General features: G+C 48.1%; 1 protein-coding gene across 1 annotated transcript in view; it reads right to left on the bottom strand.

Moving 5' to 3' along the window:
- Positions 1-1,234: 1,234 nt before the first annotated feature.
- LOC136571772 (leukocyte immunoglobulin-like receptor subfamily A member 5) overlaps positions 1,235-24,954 on the bottom strand; it is a 43,317-nt gene continuing 19,597 nt past the window's right edge. The window contains exon 4 of the mRNA XM_066572401.1: positions 1,235-1,512. Within this exon, the coding sequence (XP_066428498.1) occupies positions 1,235-1,512 (278 nt within the window). The remainder of the gene's footprint in view (positions 1,513-24,954) is intronic.

The raw sequence follows: 24,954 nt of genomic DNA on the forward strand, positions 1-24,954 counted from the left end.
ATGATATTCCAGCACTAGGCAGCTCCATAGTCAGTGCTCCTGAGGGACCTTCACACAGGACGGAGTATTCTGCAGCAGCGTTGTGGACTATACCCTCGTGCGGAATATTCAGCCCCAAAATCCACACTGCTAACGTGCAAATTTCGGTGCTGAATTGAAAACAGCAGAATCCTGCTGGCAATTCTGCATCAAAAACCGAAGTTAGCAGTTCAGATTTACGGAATTCAGGGACGGCATGAAAACCTCTGGTTCTATCCACAGTTCTCACTGAATTCTGTTTTTGGTGATTTAGACGGAACCCTAGTAGAATACATAGGGGACACACTGAAACGCAGCCTCAGCTGTATGTTACAAATGTCATATAAATCCAGCATAACTGTCTGCTGAAAAATCCTCCACTCCTAGCCGAACACCGGTGACTCCTGCCCTGAACTCCAATCATCATAGGAATGTACAATGCTCGGAGTTACGGGACGCACTTCTGTATTACGGCAATAAAATGGAAGTCAAAATACAGCATTGTGTAAAACTACAACCCCCAGCTTGTCCTGAACGTCTGGAACTGTCAGGGCATACTGGAAGTTGTAGTTCTATCAAAATCTTAACAGATGAAGGACCTACAGGTCGATAGAACTACAACTCCCAGCATGCCCTGATACTTGCAGACTGATGGCATGCTGGGAGTTGTAGTGGGTTGAACTTCCCCACCAGCAGCAGCATTTCCTCCCTTAATCATTACTCCTCTACTGGCATTATCCCCCTTCACTCCCCTATATGTGATGCTGGAGGAGGAGCAGCTCCTCTCCTACCTCCACTGCAGACTGCCCGTGTATTACATGATGAAGGACCTGCTATGGTCTGGGATGTCATTGTATGACCTTCATCCACTGTATCTCGGTAACTGCACTGAGGAGGTGGGGGAGGGGCATGTTTCCTGCTTCTCGGGACTGTGGGACCGCGTCTCAAAACCGAGACTGTCCTGCAGAATCCGGGACAGTTGGGAGGCCCATTAGTTTAGCAGTGACAGGCATGAAGGCGTTAATAAATGTATATTGATTAAATTTACTTTCTGTGTATTCTCTGTAAGGGCTTTTTTTCTCAGAATTCTGTGTTCCCAGCAGACTTTTTTCACTTGAACTCCTCTTTCTGTTATATTTGTTATATTTCAGGCCGGTCACAATTCTAACACTGGATACTGATTACTACATACGGCGTCACATGTATATTATAACACCTACTCACCTATTACTTGTAATGTAAGGGGGTCACTCCGCTCACTCCACCCGGCATTAGAATGCTGTATACAGCTATAATCAGCAGAATTGTGCTCCTGCACATCTGTCACAATAAAGTAATATTCCTTCAAATCTGTGGCTTTGGAATCAGAAATTTTAGTGTTTGATCTTTCCAGACGAAATCCTCCCTGATTATAAGGGCCTGAACACCTGATTGTTACATCGTCTCCCTTCTTCACTACTTTACCGGGAAAGGCTCGAATTTCTGCTTTATCTCCTGCCAAAAAGAAAAAAGCAATGTTATTGTACAGAAATATTATTTATGTCTTCTCATTACATAAATTACTTAACCCCTTAGTGACACGGAATATTTCTGGTTTTCAGGATGGAGCATTTTTATATTTGTGCATCACCACATTCTGATAGCCATAGCTTTTCTTCTCCCCCCACTGTAGTTGTATGGGTCACCAGTAGAGATGAGCGAACGTACTCGTCCGAGCTTGATACTCGTTAGAGTATTAGCGTGTTCGAGATGCTCGTTACTCGTAACGAGCACCACGCGATGTTCGAGTTACTTTCACTTTCATCTCTGAGACGTTAGCGCGCTTTTCTGGCAAATTGAAAAACAGGGAAGGCATTACAACTTCCCCCTGCGACGTTCAAGCCCTATACCACCCCCCTGCAGTGAGTGGCTGGCGAGATCAGGTGTCACCCGAGTATAAAAATCGGCCCCTCCCGCGGCTCGCCTCAGATGCGTTGTGACTTAGCTGAGGGAAAGTGCTATCGTGTTGGAGCTGCTGTAGGGAGAGTGTTAGGAGTGATTGTAGGCTTCAAGAACCCCAACGGTCCTTCTTAGGGCCACATCTAACCGTGTGTAGTACTGTGGAGGCTGCTTTTTGCAGTGTTGCGCTTTTTTTTTTTTTCTATATCGGCCGTGCAGAGCATTGCGCCCTGCAGTAATACTCCAGGGACAGAATTGTGGAGGCAGGGACAGAAGACATATATTATTGATTGAATATACGCAGTGGGCCTTTTCTAAAAAATATTGGGCAAAAAATCTATTTGGCCTGCCTCTCACTGTGCTCAGTGTTCTGGGTCCGTGTGTGCTGGGTGTAGTAGTTCTACAAATAAATACGCAGGCAGCAAAGTGTTACAGCAGGCGTGCGCCAAATTATTTCCTGGCTCTAAAATCACCGCTCTGTTGCAGTTAATAACAGTGCAACACTCTGCAGTTCTGTGAAATACTCCAGGGACAGAAAACATATATTATTCCTTGAATATACGCAGTGGGCCTTTTCTAAAAAATATTGGGCAAAAAATCTATTTGGCCTGCCTCTCACTGTGCTCAGTGTTCTGGGTCCGTGTGTGCTGGGTGTAGTAGTTCTACAAATAAATACGCAGGCAGCAAAGTGTTACAGCAGGCGTGCGCCAAATTATTTCCTGGCTCTAAAATCACCGCTCTGTTGCAGTTAATAACAGTGCAACACTCTGCAGTTCTGTGAAATACTCCAGGGACAGAAAACATATATTATTCCTTGAATATACGCAGTGGGCCTTTTCTAACAAATATTGGGCAAAAAATCTATTTGGCCTGCCTCTCACTGTGCTCAGTGTTCTGGGTCCGTGTGTGCTGGGTGTAGTAGTTCTACAAATAAATACGCAGGCAGCAAAGTGTTACAGCAGGCGTGCGCCAAATTATTTCCTGGCGTTCCGTAAAGGAAGTCAGCCTCCAACCACAGGCCAATAAGCGGCACATTAAATTACAGCGTTCTGTTTCTGCACTACTGGTAATACAGCATGCTGAGGGGTAGGGGTAGGCCTAGAGGACGTGGACGCGGGTGAGGACACCGAGGCCCAAGTCAGGGTGTGGGCACAGGCCGAGCGAGTGCATTGGCCAGGGGTAGAGGCAGGGCCAGACCGAATAATCCACCAACTGGTTCCCAAAGCGCCCCCTCGCGCCATGCCACCCTGCAGAGGTCAAGGGGCTCTACGGTGTGGCAGTTTTTCACAGAGACGCCTGACGGCCGACGAACAGTGGTGTGCAACCTTTGTAGCGCCAAGATCAGCTGGGGAGGCACCACCACCAGCATGCGCAGGCATATGATGGCCAAGCACCCCACAAGGTGGGACGATGCCCGTTCACCGCCTCCGGTTTGCACCACTGCCTCTCCCCCTGTGCCCCAACCTGCCACTGAGATCCAACCCCCCTCTCAGGACACAGGCACTACCGTCTCCTGGCCTGCACCCACACCCTCACCTCCGCTGTCCTCAGCCCCATCCAGCAATGTCTCTCAGTGCAGCAGCCAGACGTCGCTAGCGCCACTGTTTGAGCGCGAGCGCAAGTACGCTGCCACGCACCCGCACGCTCAAGCGTTAACCATGCACATTGCCAAATTGATCAGCCTGGAGATGCTGCCTTATAGGCTTATGGAAACGGAGGCTTTCAAAAGCATGATGGCGGCGGCGGCCCCGCGCTACTCGGTTCCCAGTTGCCACTACTTTTCCCGATGTGCCGTCCCAGGCCTGCACGACCACGTCTCCCGCAACATTGTACGCGCCCTCACCAACGCGCTTACTGCCAAGGTCCACTTAACAACAGACACGTGGACAAGTACAGGCGGGCAGGGCCACTATATCTCCCTGACGGCACATTGGGTGAATTTAGTGGAGGCTGGGACAGAGTCAGAGCCTGGGACCGCTCACGTCCTATCCACCCCCCGAATTGCGTGCCCCAGCTCGGTGGTGGTATCTGCGGCGGTGTATGCTTCCTCCACTAAACCACCCTCCTCCTCCTCCTCCAACGCAACCTCTGTCTCGCAATCAAGATGTGTCAGCAGCAGCAGCACGTCGCCAGCAGTCGGTGTCATGCGGCGTTGCAGCACAGCGGTGGGCAAGCGTCAGCAGGCCGTGCTGAAACTACTCAGCTTAGGAGATAAGAGGCACACGGCCCACGAACTGCTGCAGGGTCTGACAGAGCAGACCGACCGCTGGCTTACGCCGCTGAGCCTCCAACCGGGCATGGTCGTGTGTGACAACGGCCGTAAGCTGGTGGCGGCTCTGCAGCTTGGCAGCCTCACGCACATGCCATGCCTGTCCCAAGTCTTTAATTTGGTGGTTCAGCGCTTTCTGAAAAGCTACCCACACTTGTCATATCTGCTCGGAAAGGTGCGCCGGGTCAGCGCACATTTCCGCAACTCCAAGACGGACGCTGCCACCCTGCGGACCCTGCAACATCGGTTTAATCTGCCCGTGCACCGACTGCTGTGCGACGTGCCCACACGGTGGAACTCTACGCTCCACATGTTGGCCAGGCTCTATGAGCAGCGTAGACCTATTGTGGAATACCAACTCCAACATGGGCGGCGCAGTGGGAGTCAGCCTCCTCAATTCTTTACAGAAGAGTGGGCCTGGTTGGCAGACATCTGCCAGGTCCTTGGAAACTTTGAGGAGTCTACCCAGATGCTGAGCGGGGATGCTGCAATCATTAGCGTCACCATTCCTCTGCTATGCCTCTTGAGAAGTTCCCTGCAAAGCATAAAGGCAGACGCTTTGCACTCGGAAACGGGGGCGGGGGAAGACAGTATGTCGCTGGATAGTCAGAGCAACCTCATGTCTATATCTCAGCACATTGAGGAGGAGGGGGAGGAGCATGAGGAGGAGGGGAAAGAGACAGCTTGGCCCACTGCTGAGGGGACAGATGCTGCTTGCCTGTCATCCTTTTAGCGTGTATGGCCAGAGGAGGAGGAGGAGGAGGGGGAGGAGCATGAGGAAGAGGGGGAAGAGACAGCTTGGCCCACTGCTGAGGGGACAGATGCTGCTTGCCTGTCATCCTTTCAGCGTGTATGGCCAGAGGAGGAGGAGGAGGATCCTGAAAGTGATCTTCCGAGTGAGGACAGCCATGTGTTGCGTACAGGTACCCTGGCACACATGGCTGACTTCATGTTAGGATGCCTTTCTCGTGACCCTCGCGTTACACGCATTCTGGCCACTACGGATTACTGGGTGTACACACTGCTCGACCCACGGTATAAGGAGAGCCTTTCCACTCTCATTCCCGAAGAGGAAAGGGGTTCCAGAATGATGCTATACCACAGGGCGCTGGTGGACAAACTGTTGGTAAACTTCCTATCCGACAGCGCTAGTGGCCGAAGGCGCAGTTCCGAGGCCCAGATAGCAGGGGAGGCGCAGAGATCAGGCATGTTCAGCGCAGGCAGGGGAACATTATCCAAGGTCTTTGACAGCTTTATGGCTCCCCAGCAAGACTGTGTCACCGCTCCCCAGTCAAGGCTGAGTTGGCGGGAGCACTGTAAAAGGATGGTGAGGGAGTACGTAGCCGATCTCACGACCGTCCTCTGTGACGCCTCTGCCCCCTACAACTACTGGGTGTGGAAGCTGGACACGTGGCCTGAACTCGCGCTGTATGCCCTGGAGGTGCTTGCTTGTCCTGCGGCTAGCGTCTTGTCAGAGAGGGTGTTTAGTGCGGCTGGGGGAATCATCACGGATAAGCATACCCACCTGTCAACCGACAGTGCCGACAGGCTTACACTCATCAAGATGAACAAAGCCTGGATTTCCCCAGACTTCTCTTCTCCACCAGCGGACAGCAGCGATACCTAAACAATACGTAGGCTGCACCCGCGGATGGAAGCATCGTTCTCTATCACCATCCAAAACGGTGACCTTTTTGGTTCATCAATCTGTGTACAATATTCCTCCTCCTCCTCCTCCTGCTCCTCCTCCTGAAACCTCACATAATCACGCCGAACGGGCAATTTTTCTCAGGCCCACAAGGCTCAGTCATATAATTTTTGTAAACAATTTTTTTACGTTTCAATGCTCATTAAAGCGTTGAAACTTTCACCTCAACCAATTTTTATTTTAACTGGGCTGCCTCCAGGCCTAGTTAGTTACCAATTAAGCCACATTAACCAAAGCGATTAATGGGTTTCAGCTGCCCTCTTGGTTGGGCATGGGCAATTTTTCTGAGGTACATTAGTACTGTTGATACACCAATTTTTGGGGGCCCTCGCCTACAGTGTAATCAAATGAATTTTTAGCCCACCTGCATTAAGCACAACATTACCTCAGCTGTGCTGGGCACTGCAATGGGATATATTTATGTACCACCGGTGGGTTCCAGGGAGCCACCCATGCTGTGGGTCCACAGGGAGTTGTAACTGCATGTGTCCACTTCTAAAGAACCCCAGTCTGACTGGGGCATGCAGTGTGGGCCGAAGCCCACCTGCATTAAAGGGGTTGTCCCGCGGCAGCAAGTGGGTCTATACACTTCTGTATGGCCATATTAATGCACTTTGTAATGTACATTGTGCATTAATTATGAGCCATACAGAAGTTATCAAAAGTTTTATACTTACCTGCTCCGTTGCTGGCGTCCTCGTCTCCATGGTGCCGACTAATTTTCGGCCTCCGATGGCCAAATTAGCCGCGCTTGCGCAGTCCGGGTCTTCTGCCGTCTTCAATGGGGCCGCTCGTGCAGAATGCCGGCTCCGTGTAGCTCCGCCCCGTCACGTGCCGATTCCAGCCAATCAGGAGGCTGGAATCGGCAATGGACCGCACAGAAGAGCTGCGGTCCACGGAGGGAGCAGACCCCGGCGGCCATCTTCAGCAGGTGAGTATGAAGACGCCGGACCGCCGGGATTCAGGTAAGCACTCTCCGGTTTGTTTTTTTAACCCCTGCATCGGGGTTGTCTCGCGTCGAATGGGGGGGGGGGGGGGGGGCGGGTGTTAAAAAGAAAAAAAACCCCGTTTCGGCGCGGGACAACCCCTTTAAGCACGACATTACATCAGCTGTGTTGGGCACTGCAATGGGATATATTTATGTACCGCCGGTGGCTTCCTGGCACCCACCCATGCTGTGGGTCCACAGGGAGTTGTAACTGCATGTGTCCACTTCTAAAGAACCCCAGTCTGACTGGGGCATGCAGTGTTGGCCGAGGCCCACCTGCATTAAGCACGACATTACATCAGCTGTGTTGGGCAATGCAATGGGATTTATTTATGTACAGCCGGTGGGTTCTAGGGAGCCACCCATGCTGTGCGTGCACACGGAATTCCCATTGCGGAGTTGTACCTGCCTGTGACTATTTATAAAAAAATGCGGTCTGACTGGGGCATGCAGACACCTTTACAGAATGAATAGTGTGTGGCACATAGGCTCCCCATTGCTATGCCCACGTGTGCAGCTCCAGATGGAGGTGGCACAGGATTGGATTTCTCATTGCTTCTGTACAGCATTGTGGGCTATCGCCCCGCCCCTTTTAAAGAGGGTCGCTGCCTAGCTGTGTCAACCCTCTGCAGTGTGTGCCTGCGGTTCCTCTGGCAGATGCACTTATAAATAGACATTAGGGTGGCGTGGCATGAGGGCAGCTGAAGGCTGGGCAGGGACAGTTTGGTGTGCGCTGTGGACACTGGGTCGTGGGGAGGGGGGGGGGATTTGGCAGCATGTAACCCAGGAGAAGTGGCAGCGGAGTGTCATGCAGGCAGTGATTGTGCTTTGTTGGAGGTAGTGTGGTGCTTAGCTAAGGTATGCATTGCTAATGAGGGCTTTTCAGAAGTAAAAGTTGTTGGGAGGGGGGGGGGCACTCTTGCCGCTATTGTGGCTTAATAGTGGGACCTGTGAACTTGAGATGCAGCCCAACATGTAGCCCCTCGCCTGCCCTATCCGTTGCTGTGTCGTTCCCATCACTTTCTTGAATGGCCCCGATTTTCACAAATGGAAACCTTAGCGAGCATCGGCGATATACAAAAATGCTCGGGTCGCCCATTGACTTCAATGGGGTTCGTTACTCGAAACGAACCCTCGAGCATCGCGAAAATTTCGTCTCGAGTAACGAGCACCCGAGCATTTTGGTGCTCGCTCATCTCTAGTCACCAGGATTATGTCACAAAGGTAAAGGATGTTTAATTATAGTATGCACTTTTGCACAATAACAGCATGCACTAAGGGATTTCCGAAAAATGATCACTTCTGCAGAAACAGAAAGAAAGCAGCATGTTGTCCATCATTTGTAAGTTATGTGAGTCTTCCACACATGAAGTGAAGTCTGTAAAAAGTTTATATGTCCTTGTTTGCTACATTCACTCCTAGCCATAAGTAGTAAAATAGGAGAAAAATCTGTGATACCTCTGGAGAAAAGCCCAGTGAGGTTAGTGGTGAGAGGGCCCATGTGCCCCCCTAGCTTATGGGCCCAGTCTCAATTGCAACCCTTGCAACCGCTATTGCTACACCACTAACTTTTTTTGGTGGGAGGAGAAAAACAGACAATTTGCAACTGCTTTTTGGAATTGATTTTACTGGCTTTTATGGGTCATTACAATCATATTGATGCCAAATATGTATTTTTTATGTTTTGTTATTTTTACACCAGATATTTTTACTTTTTCACATTTTTACTAAACTTTCACTTTTTTCAGTAATACATTGCAATGAATTATTCTTATTAGTGTAAGGGCTCCTGCACACTTGCGTTTTTCTTGCGCGTTCTTTTCACGCGATTGTCAGTGGGACTTTCTAATGTTAAAAACGCATCACACAAAAATTGCAAAGCACTAACTTGCCATGCATTTTTAATATTAGAAAGTCCCATTGACAATCGCGCTGAAAAAACACGCAAGAAAAACGCAAGTGAGTATTCACCCTTAGGGCTCCTTTCCACTGGCAATAGCGATATCGCTGCGAGAAAATCGCAATGTTAAAATCGCAACGCTGCAAGATCGCAAGCTTTTGCGTTGCGAGAATCTGTTTTGCCATTGCACTGTATGAGTGACAGAAAAATGCAAAATGCTGAAACAATCCTCCTGCTGCGATTTTTAATCCTCGCATCGCAGCTTGCCCTTAAACATCGCTAGTGGAAAGGTTGTCATAGAACAACATGTGTGGGACTTTTCAGCGAGATCTCGCACTCTCGCATCGCACTGAAAACGTGCGATTACCTCGCCAGTGGAAAGGAGCCCTAACACTGACAGAAAGTCCCTCTGTCAAGCTCTCTAGGTGCCACAGTCACTATGGGTGCTACAGATGTGCTACTGTGATCCTGTCAGTTAAAGCTGGATGACACACACATATTTACACTACCGTTCAAAAGTTTGGGGTCACCCAAACAATTTTGTGTTTTCCATGAAAAGTCACACTTATTCACCACCATGCGTTGTGAAATGAATAGAAAATAGAGTCAAGACATTGACAAGGTTAGAAATAATGATTTGTATTTGAAATAACATTGTTTTTACATCAAACTTTGCTTTCGTCAAAGAATCCTCCTTTTGCAGCAATTACAGCATTGCACACCTTTGACATTCTAGCTGTTAATTTGTTGAGGTAAGCTTGTGAAATTGCACCCCACGCTTCTAGAAGCATCTCCCACAAGTTGGATTGGTTGGATGGGCACTTCTGGCGTACCATACGGTCAAGCTTCTCCCACAACAGCTCAATGGGGTTCAGATCTGGTGACTGCGCTGGCCACTCCATTACCGATAGAATACCAGCTGCCTGCTTCTGCTGTAAATAGTTCTTGCACAATTTGGAGGTGTGTTTAGGGTCATTGTCCTGTTGTAGGATGAAATTGGTTCCAATCAAGCGCTGTCCACTGGGTATGGCATGGCGTTGCAAAATGGAGTGATAGCCTTCCTTATTCAGAATCCCTTTTACCCTGTACAAATCTCCCACCTTACCAGCACCAAAGCAACCCCAGACCATCACATTACCTCCACCATGCTTAACAGATGGCGTCAGGCATTCTTCCAGCATCTTTTCATTTGTTCTGCGTCTCACAAACGTTCTTCTTTGTGATCCAAACACCTCAAACTTGGATTCATCCGTCCACAACACTTTTTTCCAGTCTTCCTCTGTCCAATGTCTGTGTTCTTTTGCCCATCTTAATCTTTTTCTTTTATTGGCCAGTCTCAGATATTGCTTTTTCTTTGCCACTCTGCCCTGAAGCCCAAAATCCCGCAGCCGCCTCTTCACTGTAGATGTTGACACTGGTGTTTTGCGGGTACTATTTAATGAAGATGCCAGTTGGGTACCTGTGAGGCGTCTGTTTCTCAAACTAGAGACTCTAATGTGCTTATCTTCTTGCTTAGTTGTGCAACGCGGCCTCCCACTTCTTTTTCTACTCTGGTTAGAGCCTGTTTGTGCTGTCCTCTGAAGGGAGTAGTACACACCGTTGTAGGAAATCTTCAATTTCTTAGCAATTTCTCGCATGGAATAGCCTTCATTTCTAAGAACAAGAATAGACTGTCGAGTTTCAGATGAAAGTTCTCTTTTTCTGGCCATTTTGAGCGTTTAATTGACCCCACAAATGTGATGCTCCAGAAACTCAATCTGCTCACAGGAAGGTCAGTTTTGTAGCTTCTGTAACGAGCTAGACTGTTTTCAGATGTGTGAACATGATTGCACAAGGGTTTTCTAATCATCAATTAGCCTTCTGAGCCAATGAGCAAACACATTGTACCATTAGAACACTGGAGTGATAGTTGCTGGAAATGGGCCTCTATTCACCTTTGTAGATATTGCACAAAAAACCAGGCATTTGCAGCTAGAATAGTCATTTACCACATTAGCAATGTATAGAGTGCATTTGTTTAAAGTTAGGACTAGTTTAAAGTTATCTTCATTGAAAAGTACAGTGCTTTTCCTTCAAAAATAAGGACATTTCAATGTGACCCCAAACTTTTGAACGGTAGTGTATATATATATATATATTATAGCTAACTCCCAATGATGGCGTACCATCACTGTACCATAAAAGTATCATAGAAATGAGCTGCTTACACAAGTGGGAAAGGGTTATAGGGATTGTCCAATGATAAAACATTTCTCATTACAAATATTATTAATTTTAAAAATGCTTCTGTGTCTAAATATTGCTGTTACATACTTGGTATGGTGCCCCCTGGTGGTCTGTTGATTGGGTGGTGGAGTTGTTCTTGCTATAGCCAACAAGAACCAGCACACTAGAAGTAGCTTCTTCTCACCAGCACTGGACTCATTAAGTAGAATTTTTGATGAGGGGGTCATAATAACACCAGGGAGTGTCAGTGACAAGTTTGTCATTGAAATAAGTTCTAACAGAGAAATGTAATATTTAAACATGAATTATTATGTTTTTGGAGTTTGGTAGGGAACCCTTTCTACCCTTCACTGATCATAAAGATCAAATAGGGAGAGAAAATTCTCTCTATTATGAGCACTGCAGCTGATCATGAAGGAAGTAGTTGCAGTAGACATGATGATTAGCGTAAAATGTCTATTGATTTGTATAAACTAGATGTATTACGCAGCTGTAGTGATTTAACTCTGTAGAGGTTAATGGCTGCATAATCTCATTATGGTAACTGCTGGACAATGGCATGGGGAAAATGTGTTCTATAACATTAGCCTAATGTAAAGCTCCTCTGCAGCCTCTAAGAGGTAAAGTCACATTCCTATACTGTAAGAATTGTATCCATTTTGGGCGTTTTCCCAGCCCTCCCCCACCCTCAACTTCTGAAACAAAGAAACTACCTTTGCCTAGCCACATGTTGAGAATACAAAGACTGTCTCATACACTGGACTTGAGAGAGGTGTGGGGAGGGGGCGGGGAATTCTATATGGCCCAACGAATGAGAACTATATTTGTTACTGATGTAATGAGTTGTACGCCCATAAAGGGCAGGTATTATGTGTTTCAATAAACCTGAGGCTCTGAGCATTGTACGCCCAGATCCAGTTTAGACTTGAGATTTACATCTTGTGTCTGACTTGGTTGTTGGCATGCGCATGCCATACTACACAATTAGGAAGCTACAGAATACCCTGAAACCTGCTGGAGAAAATACCATCCAGTTCATAGTGGTGGGGTAGTCTGGTGCAGACAGGACCCCTGACTGCGTACAACTAGTATAAGACGCATATACTTTTCACAAGATTTCTCCTCGCTAGGAAGTACACTATCCTATCAAAAGTATTTGGACATCTGAGCAAGAATGATGATGGCTTTGTGATGGATGGCTGCAAGCAGCGGAATAATCTGTATATCCAATAGCATGCAGTTCCTGTTGTCACTGTTGACATGGACTTGGGTTCCACTTGTTTGCAGATTCTCATTGTCCTCCTGGATAGTGGAAAAGTGAACCTGCGAACAATCCCTCCCCAACAGTCGTTTGTTCCTATCGGCTAATATTTTGGGTCATTTGGTTCTTGGGTTAGTTGTGCTACGTCTCTCTCCCTTTCTTCTTGTGATTACATAACTCACAGTTGATCTGGCGACTTGGGTTTTAACGGAAATGTCATAACCTGATAGTTCACTAATGTGATAACCAACAATGATACTGAGAGTGGCCCGAAATTGTAATGTTGATGTATGTAAATGTTGTGAGTGAATCCCATATGTTAGTGTCCTTTTAACAGCGTGAGTAATGTGGTTGTAAGTCTTGGGTAGTCAAGGGGTGGAGCTTGAGTGAGAGAGGAAGAAAGGAGTTGAGAGAATGTAGTCGGAGGAGGTGGACATCCGAGTGTGAGGCTGAGGCATAGAGTAGCGGTTCTTCCATCTGTGGGTGTTAGGATTATTTTTAGCTTTGGCAGAAATAATACCCTTTATTTATTTTATATATTACTTCTTTTTTTTCACTAATCTTAAGGCCAGATTTACATGGTATATCCGCTCATGCCAAATTTGCATGCATAATACGCAGAGAATATAACCCATTGATTTTAATGGGTTTATTCATAGGCGTGTATTTATCCTGCGCATTTTGGTTGCGCAAAATAAAAAGCAGCTTACTTTATTTTCCTGAGCATTTCCGCATCAAAAGTCCACATGGAAGTCAATGGGGATGCGTAAATGCACATAAGATACATTAGGAGATGTGTGAAACACTGCGTAATTGCGCGGGAAAAAGAACACATCTGAAACTCAGACTATTTAGCCATTTGAATTGGTGTGTATTATTCTTGCCGCACACAAATGCACATGCTATGTGCACTGAAAAAGTACAGTAAAATATGCCAATGTGCACGCAAAAAAAGCATTATTCACTCCGAAAAAAACCCTACGCTCATATCTAAAGGAGCACCTAGTATTCAGGACAATGTTTTTAGTACTGAGATGGGACGATATTAAGCTGCCAGCCGCTCTCAGCCCATTAGGAGGTATTATGCTTTTGATATAGCTAGCCTTATGTGTTTTGGAATAATTATCCCCAAGGTGGGATCCTCCTGTAAAATATACCAGGATTTGTAAGTATTCTCCTGATTTCTTTATTTTCCTTATCACATGTTGTCATTAAGTTGCTACTATGAGCTTTTATTTTGTATCCTTTCTTTACTGGCATTCACTTTTCATGAGGACGCAATTCTTCTGCAAGGGCTCTTTCTCTTGTTATGTTGGACAGTCTTTATCAATAAACCATTTCTTAATAAAGAAAACATTCATGGAGGAATATGGACGCATTACAGGTAAGTAATTTTCCACTGCTTTATTAGAGCGTTGTGCTCATGAAACACAGGACGCATTTCGATTCAATCTAATCTTTTTCACCTCTCATAAAAACGTAATTTCCTTTTCATTTATATACTAAAACTCATTAAAAACAGGTGTTCATTAACCCCTTACATATTTATCTAGATGAGTGCTGATTCTTTCCTCATAGAAAAAGCACGTTTTTATGAAAGGTGAAAAAGATTCAATTGAATAGAAACGCGTCCTTCTGTGTTTCATGAGCACAACTTTCTAATAAAGCAGTGGAAAATTACTTACCTGTAACGCGTCTATATTCCTCCATGAATGTTTTCCTTAAGCCAAGTGTAACCATCCGGACCGAGTGGTAGGACATATTTCCCTGCTAACATACACAGGATACATACAAGCAAAGACTGGCAGCAAGGTGAGATACTTCTCTGTGAAATTCTAATGTGCATTTCTTAATAACATTTGCCTGAGAAGTATAATCAGTATTTTTGTGTACAATTGTTTCATATCCTTCTGAAATGACAAAAAATGTGTATTTATATCCATCTATGGTAATGTGCACTAGCTAAATAACAAAAAAACTATTTCAGTCTATCTTTTAAAAGAGAAGTTTTCGTTACTACAGAATCTGTCTCAGCCCCAACTCTAAATCAAGAAAAGTGACTTTGTTTTTAGAAAAACTAGGGAACTAAATGAAAGAGCCCAAGTGTTGCCATTCAAGTGATGAATAAACAGCTTTTATAGATTCTTTTATCCCTTTCCAAACAAATATAAGCCCTTCCCTGAAAAACCCAGAAAAATAGTGTAAAATTTTTTTTAAAAAAGATACTCACCTCCCTTCAGTTGCTGGGTCTCAGCCGAGTCTTCTCCGCGCTGTCCCCGATTCTGTAGTCCTGATCTATCTGTCATTCATTGGGCGAGAGCTGCCTGGGATTGGCTGAGCGCCTCAGCCAATCACAATCAGTTCTTTCGGCAGGCAGAGATTTTAAATCCCAGCCTGCTGATAGATCAGGACTACAGAGTCGGGACAGAGAGGAGGAGACACGGCTGAGCCCCGGCAGCTGAAAGGAGGTGAGTATCGATTTTTTTTTACACTATTTTTCATGGTTTTTCAGGGAAGGGCTTATATTTAAAGCCCTTTCCTGAATTCCAAATACTGGGGGACGGCAGCAGGATCCTCTACCGCAGCTATTATGTGTGACAGCTGCGGTAGGGAATTGAAGATTTCCTCTGCTGCATCTGTCACAGATGTGGCAGATATAGCAGCAGGGAATTCTTTTTACTAGCGGGGATGAAGGATACATCTGCCGCATGCGGCAGATGTGTTCTTCATCCCCGCGGGGGACACGACAGCGGCGGTGGGTAAGTTTTTTTTTTGTTTGTTTTTTTGTTTTTTTTTACACTAAAATTATTGTTTTTCAGGGAAGGGCTTATATGTAAAGAGCGTTGTTTTCAATGGAGCCGCCGACAGCAGCAGCAGTAAGTTTCTCGTGGACACAGTTTAAAGTAACAGCTTCTTGCATTTTTTCTAAGGAGGGAGTATATTTAGATCTCCAGTTTCTCGGAGGAGATAGCGCAGTGAGAGTATTGATGTGCTGTTCCTATATGACCCTTAAGAGTGCTAGCCTAATGGTATTACCAGATGAAATTCTGTGGAATGTAGCTCCATGATATTATCTAGGAGCTATTACAGACATCTATAACTGGCATAATACTGTCAATATACCCAATAGTAAAACACGACTGCATCTACAATTAACTTGGAAGATATAGTATACAAAAGCATTTGGAATTAATAAAAGTGATTGGTGAGGTTAATGAATTGAATACTTGGATGTTAGACATAAAAGTCAGAGATCTATCTATTGGTGAGAGATATAGGAGGCATGAGTGAGTCCCTACCACATATGGGTGAATAACCATCATTACTCCCAGATTAGAGGTGGTGTCTCTATAGCCTGAGCCTCTCATTTTTATTATCTAAGTACAGCAAAATTGCTGAATATATGTTTGACTTACTTCGCTGAGATTTTAATTGAAGAAATAAAAGTTATATTTTAGATTAGTTTTTCCCTTCGGTGGAATGACAGAAAAATAGAGTCAGGGATGTGCACAGCGATAGTTCTGAGGAGGTATAAGATGCGAGGAAAAAGAAGCATTTTGGACAGTATCGCCCTTCCCATCCAGCTGGGTTCAAATTTGACCAGGCGGTCCAATTCTTTCAGTGAGGAGAAGTTTGCTGCAGGAACATCGTCGGCTAATGCCCAAGTAGGGCAAAGAGTTTGGACACCATTGAAATGGGAATGTAGTTCTCAGGGACTTCTCGTCTGTTTTCGATAGGTTAATGCCCATCATTTGCGATTTGGTAGAGTTTACTTTATAGTAAGATATAGCTCCAAATTGCTACTACTGGACACTACTGGACACTACTTGGGGAAGCGAGGCCCCTGGGTTCGTTAGGGTTAGTATTACGTCGTCGGCAAATAGGTTAATTTTAGGCGAATTGGTTCCTATAGAGATGCCCTGAATATTTGGGTTGGACCTTATTGACTCCGCCAGAGGCTCCATCATCATTAACCCCTTAATTACATGGCCTATTTTGGCGTTGAGGACCAAGCGATTTTTGGTATTTTTCCATCTCCATTTTTCAAAAGCCATAACTTTTTTTATTTTTCCGTCGACGCGGCCGTATAAGGGCTTGTATTTTGCTTGGCGAGCTGTAGTTTTTATTGGTGCCACTTTTGGGTACATTGACTATACTGTAAAATTTTATAATTTTTTTAATGATAACAGGGAGAGAAAACGCATTAATTCTGCCATAGATTTTTTTCTTTTTTTTTTACAGCGTTAATCATGTAGCGTGACATAAATGACACACTAAATTTTTTCTGCGGGTCGGTACGGTTACAACGATACCAAAATTATTATTTTTTTTAAAATGTTTTTACTAGAGATGAGCGAACGTGTTCTTCCGAGCTTGATATTCGTGCGAATATTAGGGTGTTCGGGATGTTCGTTATTCGTAACGAACACCATGCGGTGTTCTGGTTACTTTCACTTCCTTCCCTGAGACGTTAGTGCGCTTTTTTTGGCCAATTGAAAGACAGGGAAGGCATTACAACTTCCCCCTGTGACGTTCAAGCCCTATACCACACCCCTGCTGTGAGTGGCTGGGAAGATCAGGTGTCACCCGAACATAAAAGTCGGCCCCTCCCGCGGTTCGGCTCAGATGCCGTGTGAGTTAGTGAGGGACAGTGCTGTTTGTACCGGAGCTGCTGTAGGGAAAGAATTGGTAGTTAGTGTAGGCTTCAAGACCCCCAAAGGTCCTTATTAGGGCCACTGATAGCTGTGTGTTGGCTGCTGTTAGCAGTGCCATTTTTTTTCTTCTCAAAATCGGCTCTGCAGAGCGTTGCACCCGGCATTAGGGACAGAAGTGCTGCATAGGCAGGGAGAGTGTTAGGAGTGAGTGTAGCCTTCAAGAACCTCAACGGTCCTTTCTAGGGCCATATTTATCCGTGTGCAGTACTGTCCAGGCTGCTGTTAGCTGTGCTGCATTTTTTTTTGCTTCTCAAAATCGCCTCTGCAGAGCATTCCACCCTCCATTGATACTGCAGGGAAAGAATTGTATAGGCAGGGCCACAACACAGTTATTATTCATTGAATATACGCAGTGCTGCCTTTTGCTTGTAAAACAAGTGAAAATAATTCTATTTGTCCTGCCTCTGTCCGTCCTAACGCCGGTGGACACGTGTCGGCTGCGTGTGCAACCTGTAAAAATCAGACGCACCCAGCTACGTTTTACTCCTGGCTTCGCCATTTGCTTTCCTTAATTGGGAAAAAAAATACCTGCTCTGCCACAGTTAATAACTCTGCTACCCTCACGTTCTGTGACACATTAGCAGGAAAACAGCACAGTTATTAAACTTCTCATGTTCATAGAATATACGCAGTGCTGCCTTTTGGTGCAAAAAAAGGAAAATAATTCTATTTGTCCTGCCTCTGTCCGTACTAACGCCGGTGGACACGTGTCGGCTGCGTGTGCAACCTGTAAAAATCAGACGCACCCAGCTACGTTTTACTCCTGGCTTCGCCATTTGCTTTCCTTAATTGGGAAAAAAAATACCTGCTCTGCCACAGTTAATAACTCTGCTACCCTCACGTTCTGTGACACATTAGCAGGAAAACAGCACAGTTATTAAACTTCTCATGTTCATAGAATATACGCAGTGCTGCCTTTTGGTGCAAAAAAACGGAAAATAATTCTATTTGTCCTGCCTCTGTCCGTACTAACGCCGGTGGACACGTGTCGGCTGCGTGTGCAACCTGTAAAAATCAGACGCACCCAGCTACGTTTTACTCCTGGCTTCGCCATTTGCTTTCCTTAATTGGGAAAAAAAATACCTGCTCTGCCACAGTTAATAACTCTGCTACCCTCACGTTCTGTGACACATTAGCAGGAAAACAGCACAGTTATTAAACTTCTCATGTTCATAGAATATACGCAGTGCTGCCTTTTGGTGCAAAAAAACGGAAAATAATTCTATTTGTCCTGCCTCTGTCCGTACTAACGCCGGTGGACACGTGTCGGCTGCGTGTGCAACCTGTAAAAATCAGACGCACCCAGCTACGTTTTACTCCTGGCTTCGCCATTTGCTTTCCTTAATTGGGAAAAAAAATACCTGCTCTGCCACAGTTAATAACTCTGCTACCCTCACGTTCTGTGACACATTAGCAGGAAAACAGCACAGTTATTAAACTTCTCATGTTCATAGAATATACGCAGTGCTGCCTTTTGGTGCAAAAAAACGGAAAATAATTCTATTTGTCCTGCCTCTGTCCGTACTAACGCCGGTGGACACGTGTCGGCTGTGTGTGCAACCTGTAAAAATCAGACGCACCCAGCTACGTTTTACTCCTGGCTTCGCCATTTGCTTTCCTTAATTGGGAAAAAAAATACCTGCTCTGCCACAGTTAATAACTCTGCTACCCTCACGTTCTGTGACACATTAGCAGGAAAACAGCACAGTTATTAAACTTAGATTATTCATTCACTAGAGGCAGTGGGGCCTTTCGTTTTCAAAAAAGGGAAAAAATTATATTTGGCCTGCAGTCTTGCGCCAATTTATTAGCTGCCTGTGAAATCAAATCACTGGTAATACAGCATGCTGAGGGGTAGGGGTAGGCCTAGAGGACGTGGACGCGGCCGAGGACGCGGAGGGCCAAGTCAGGGTGTGGGCACAGGCCAAGCTCCTGATCCAGGTGTGTCGCAGCCGACTGCTGCGCGATTAGGAGAGAGGCACGTTTCTGGTGTCCCCACATTCATCGCCCAATTAATGGGTCCACGCGGGAGACGGTTATTAGAAAATGAGCAGTGTGAGCAGGTCCTGTCCTGGATGGCAGAAAGTGCTTCGAGCAACCTATCGTCTACCCGCAGTTCTGCGCCGTCCACTGCTGCCAATCCGAATCCTCTGTCTGCTGCTCCTCCTTCCTCCCAGCCTCCTCACTCCACTACAATAACACCTGCTCAGGAGCGGGAACACTCCCAGGAACTGTTCTCGGGCCCCTGCTTAGATTGGGCAGCAGCGGTTCCTCTCCCACCAGAGGAGTTTATCGTCACTGATGCCCAACCATTCGAAAGTTCCCGGGGTCCGGGGGAAGAGGCTGGGGACTTCCGCCAACTGTCTCAACAACTTTCTGTGGGTGAGGAGGACGATGACGATCAGACACAGTTGTCTTGCAGTGAGGTAGTAGTAAGGGCAGTAAGTCCGAGGGAGCAGCGCACAGAGGATTCGGAGGAAGAGCAGCAGGACGATGAGGTGACTGACCCCACCTGGTGTGCAACGCTTACTCAGGAGGACAGGTCTTCAGAGGGGGAGTCAAGGGCATCAGCAGGGCAGGTTGCAAGAGGCAGTGCGGTGGCCAGGGGTAGAGGCAGGGCCAGACCGAATAATCCACCAAGTGTTTCCCAAAGCGCCCCCTCGCGCCATGCCACCCTGAAGAGGCCGAGGTGCTCTAAGGTCTGGCAGTTTTTCGCAGAGACGCCTGACGACCGACGAACAGTGGTGTGCAACCTTTGTCGCGCAAAGCTCAGCCGGGGAGCCAACACCAACAGCCTCACCACCACCACCATGCGCAGACATATGATGGCCAAGCACCCCGCAAGGTGGGACGAAGGCCGTTCAGCGCCTCCGGTTTGCACCCCTGCCTCTCCCCCTGTGCCCCAACCTGCCACTGAGATGCAACCCCCCTCTCAGGACACAGGCACTACCGTCTCCTGGCCTGCACCCACACCCTCACCTCCGCTGTCCTCGGCCCCATCCAGCAGTGTAGTTCAGCGCACCGTCCAGCCGTCGCTTGCGCAACTGTTGGAGCGCAAGCGCAAGTACGCCGCCACGCACCCGCACGCTCAAACGTTAACCGTCCGCATAGCAAAATTCATCAGCCTTGAGATGCTGCCGTATAGGGTTGTGGAAACGGAGTCCTTCAAAAGTATCATGGAGGCGGCGGCCCCGCGCTACTCAGTTCCCAGTCGCCACTACTTTTCCCGATGTGCCGTCCCAGCCCTGCACGGCCACGTCTCCCGCAACATTGTACGCGCCCTCAATAAACGCGGTTACTGCCACGGTCCACTTAACTACGGACACGTGGACAAGCACAGGCGGGCAGGGCCACTACATCTCCCTGACGGCACATTGGGTGAATTTAGTGGAGGCTGGGACAGAGTCAGAGCCTGGGACCGCTCACGTCCTACCCACCCCCAGAATTGCGGGCCCCAGCTCGGTGCTGGTATCTGCGGAGGTGTATGCTTCCTCCACTAAAGCACCCTCCTCCTCCTCCTCTGTCTCGCAATCAAGATGTGTTAGCAGCAGCATGTCGCCAGCAGTCGGTGTCGCGCGGTGTGGCAGCACAGCGGTGGGCAAGCGTCAGCAGGCCGTGCTGAAACTACTCAGCTTAGGCGATAAGAGGCACACGGCCCACGAACTGATGCAGGGTCTGACACAGCAGACCGACCGCTGGCTTGCGCCGCTGAGCCTCCAACCGGGCATGGTCGTGTGTGACAACGGCCGTAACCTGGTGGCGGCTCTGCAGCTCGGCAGCCTCACGCACGTGCCATGCCTGGCCCACGTCTTTAATTTGGTGGTTCAGCGGTTTCTGAAAAGCTACCCACGCTTGTCAGACCTGCTCGTAAAGGCGCGCCGGCTCTGCGCACATTTTCGCAAGTCCCACACGGACGCTGTCACCCTGCGCACCCTGCAACATCACTTTAAGCTGCCAGTGCACCGACTGCTGTGCGACGTGCCCACACGGTGGAACTCTACGCTCCACATGTTGGCCAGGCTCTATGAACAACGTAGAGCTATAGTCGAATACCAACTCCAACATGGGCGGCGCAGTGGGAGTCAGCCTCCTCAATTCCTTTCAGAAGAGTGGGCCTGGTTGGCAGACATCTGCCATGTCCTTGGTAATTTTGAGGAGTCTACCCAGGTGGTGAGCGGCGATGCTACAATCATTAGCGTCACCATTCCTCTGCTATGCATCTTGAGAAATTCCCTGCAAACCATAAAGGCAGCTGCTTTGCGCTCGGAAACGGGGGCGGGGGAAGACAGTATGCCGCTGGATAGTCAGGGCACCCTCCTGTCTATTTCTCAGCGCGTACAGGAGGAGGAGGAGGAGCATGAGGAGGATGAGGAGGAGGGGGAAGAGACAGCTTGGGCCGCTGCTGACGGTACACCGGCTGATTGCCTGTCATCCTTTCAGCGTGTATGGCCTGAGGAGGAGGAGGAGGAGGAGGAGGATCCTGAAAGTGATCTTCCTAGTGAAGACAGCCATGTGTTGCGTACAGGTACCCTGGCACACATGGCTGACTTCATGTTAGGATGCCTTTCTCGTGACCCTCGCGTTGCACGCATTCTGGCCACGACGGATTACTGGGTGTACACACTGCTCGATCCACGGTATAAGGAGAACCTGCCCACTCTGATTCCCGAAGAGGAAAGGGGTTCGAGAGTGTTGCTATACCACAGGACCCTTGCGGACAAGCTGATGGTAAAATTCCCAGCCGACAGCGCTAGTGGCAGAAGGCGCAGTACCGAGGGCAAGGTAGCAGGGGATGTGCGTAGATCGAGCAGCATGTACATCCCAGGCAGTGCAACAGTCTTTAAGGGCCTGGCCAGCTTTATGGCTCCCCACCAAGACTGTGTCACCGCTCCCCAGTCACGGCTGAGTCGGCGGGAGCACTGTAAAAGGATGGTGAGGGAGTACGTAGCGGATCGCACGACCATCCTTGGTGACGCCTCTGCCCCCTACAACTACTGGGTGTCGAAGCTGGACACGTGGCCTGAACTAGCGCTGTATGCCCTGGAGGTGCTTGCTTGTCCTGCGGCTAGCGTCTTGTCGGAGAGGGTGTTTAGTGCGGCTGGGGGAATCATCACAGATAAGCGTAGCCGCTTGTCAACCGACAGTGCCGACAGGCTAACACTCATCAAGATGAACAAAGGCTGGATTTCGCCAGACTTCTGTTCTCCACCAGCGGACAGCAGCGATACGTAAGCAATACGTAGGCTGCACCCGCGGATGGAAGCTACGTTCTCTCTCACCATCCAAAACGGGGACATTTCTGCTTCATCAATCTGTGTCTAATATTCCTCCTCCTCCTCCTGCTCCTCCTCCTGAAACCTCACGTAATCACGCTGAACGGGCAATTTTTCTTAGGGCCACAAGGCTCACTCAAATAATTTTTCTGAACAATTTTTATAAGTTTCAATGCGCTTAAAAGCGTTGGAACTTTAACTTGAACCAATTTTTCGTTACACTGGGCTGCCTCCAGGCCTAGTTACCACTTAAGCCACATTAACCAAAGCGATTAATGGGTTTCACCTGCCCTCTTGGCTGGCCATGGCCAATTTTTGGGATGTACATTAGTACTGTTGATACAGCAATTTTTGTGGGCCCTCGCCTACAGTGTAATCAAATTAATTTTTAGCCCACCTGCATTACAGCTGACGTTACCTCAGCTGTGTTGGGCAATGCAATGGGATATTTTTATGTACCGCCGGTGGGTTCCAGGGAGCCACCCATGCTGTAGGTGCACACGGAGTTTTTAATACATCTGTCCACTTCTAAAGAACCCCAGTCTGACTGGGGCATGCAGTGTGGGCCGAAGCCCACCTGCATTATGCACGACATTACTACCTCAGCTGTGTTGGGCAATGCAATGGGATATTTTTGTGTACCGCCGGTGGGTTCCAGGGAGCCACCCATGCTGTAGGTGCACACGGAGTTTTTAACACATCTGTACACTTGTAAAGAACCCCAGTCTGACTGGGGCATGCAGTGTGGGCCGAAGCCCACCTGTATTACGCACGACATTACTACCTCAGCTGTGTTGGGCAATGCAATGGGATATTTCTATGTACCGCCGGTGGCTTCCTGGCACCCACCCAGGCAGTGGGTCCACAGGGAGTTTAACCTACATGTGTCCACTTCTAAAGAACACCAGTCTGACTGGGGCATGCAGTGTGGGCCGAAGCCCACCTGTATTACGCACGACATTACTACCTCAGCTGTGTTGGGCAATGCAATGGGATATTTCTATGTACCGCCGGTGGCTTCCTGGCACCCACCCATGCTGTGGGTCCACAGGGAATTATAAATGCATCTGTTTCCACTTATAAAGAAACCCAGTCTGACTGAGGCATGCAGTGTGGGCCGAAACCCACCTGCATTAACCCTTTCCAGTCCACTGTGTGACCTGTGAAGACATTAGGGTTTAAGGCTGTACAGCTCCATTGTTGGTAGACGTCCGTCGGGGTTCTCTTACTGTATATTGCCAGCCTCTCTGCTGTCGGAGCCTATCCTACGTGTCAGCTCATGCAGTACTGGCTTTAGCCAGCATATAGCGCCGTTGTATAACGGCAGAAAAAGAGTAAGCCCCCTAGGAAAACCATATACAAATTGGATTGGAAAGGGTTAAGCACAACATTACTACCTCAGCTGTGTTGGGCAATGCAATGGGATATTTTTATGTACCGCCGGTGGGTTCCAGGGAGCCACCCATGCTGTAGGTGCACACGGAGTTTTTAATACATCTGTACACTTCTAAAGAACCCCAGTCTGACTGGGGCATGCAGTGTGGGCCGAAGCCCACCTGTATTACGCACGACATTACTACCTCAGCTGTGTTGGGCAATGCAATGGGATATTTCTATGTACCGCCGGTGGCTTCCTGGCACCCACCCAGGCAGTGGGTCCACAGGGAGTTTAACCTACATGTGTCCACTTCTAAAGAACCCCAGTCTGACTGGGGCATGCAGTGTGGGCCGAAGCCCACCTGTATTACACACAACATTACTACCTCAGCTGTGTTGGGCAATGCAATGGGATATTTCTATGTACCGCCGGTGGCTTCCTGGCACCCACCCAGGCAGTGGGTCCACAGGGAGTTTAACCTACATGTGTCCACTTCTAAAGAACCCCAGTCTGACTGGGGCATGCAGTGTGGGCCGATGCCCACCTGTATTATGCACGACATTACTACCTCAGCTGTGTTGGGCAATGCAATGGGATATTTTTGTGTACCGCCGGTGGGTTCCAGGGAGCCACCCATGCTGTAGGTGCACACGGAGTTTTTAACACATCTGTACACTTGTAAAGAACCCCAGTCTGACTGGGGCATGCAGTGTGGGCCGAAGCCCACCTGTATTACGCACGACATTACTACCTCAGCTGTGTTGGGCAATGCAATGGGATATTTCTATGTACCGCCGGTGGCTTCCTGGCACCCACCCATGCTGTCGGTCCACAGGGACTTCACAATAGGGAGTTGTACCTGCCTGTGTCTATGAATTAAAAAGCCCGGTCTAACTGGGGCATGCAGACACCTTGACAGAATGAATAGTGTGTGGCACATAGGTTCCCCATTGCTATGCCTACGTGTGCAGCTCCTGATGGCGGTGGCACAGGATTCTATTTCTCATTGCTTCTGTACAGCATTGTGGGCTATCGCCCTGCCACTTTTAAAGAGGGTCGCTGCCTAGCCGTGCCAACCCTCTGCAGTGTGTGCCTGCGGTTCCTCCTCATGGCAGACGCACTTCTAAATAGACATGAGGGTGGTGTGGCATGAGGGCAGCTGAAGGCTGCGCAGGGACACTTTGGTGTGCGCTGTGGGGGGGAGGGGGGGCGGTTGGTCAGCATGTAACCCAGGAGAAGTGGCAGCGGAGTGTCATCCAGGCAGTGATTGTGCTTTGTTG

Source organism: Eleutherodactylus coqui, chromosome 6 (assembly GCF_035609145.1).
Source record: "Eleutherodactylus coqui strain aEleCoq1 chromosome 6, aEleCoq1.hap1, whole genome shotgun sequence".
In the NCBI taxonomy this organism is placed as follows: domain Eukaryota; kingdom Metazoa; phylum Chordata; class Amphibia; order Anura; family Eleutherodactylidae; genus Eleutherodactylus; species Eleutherodactylus coqui.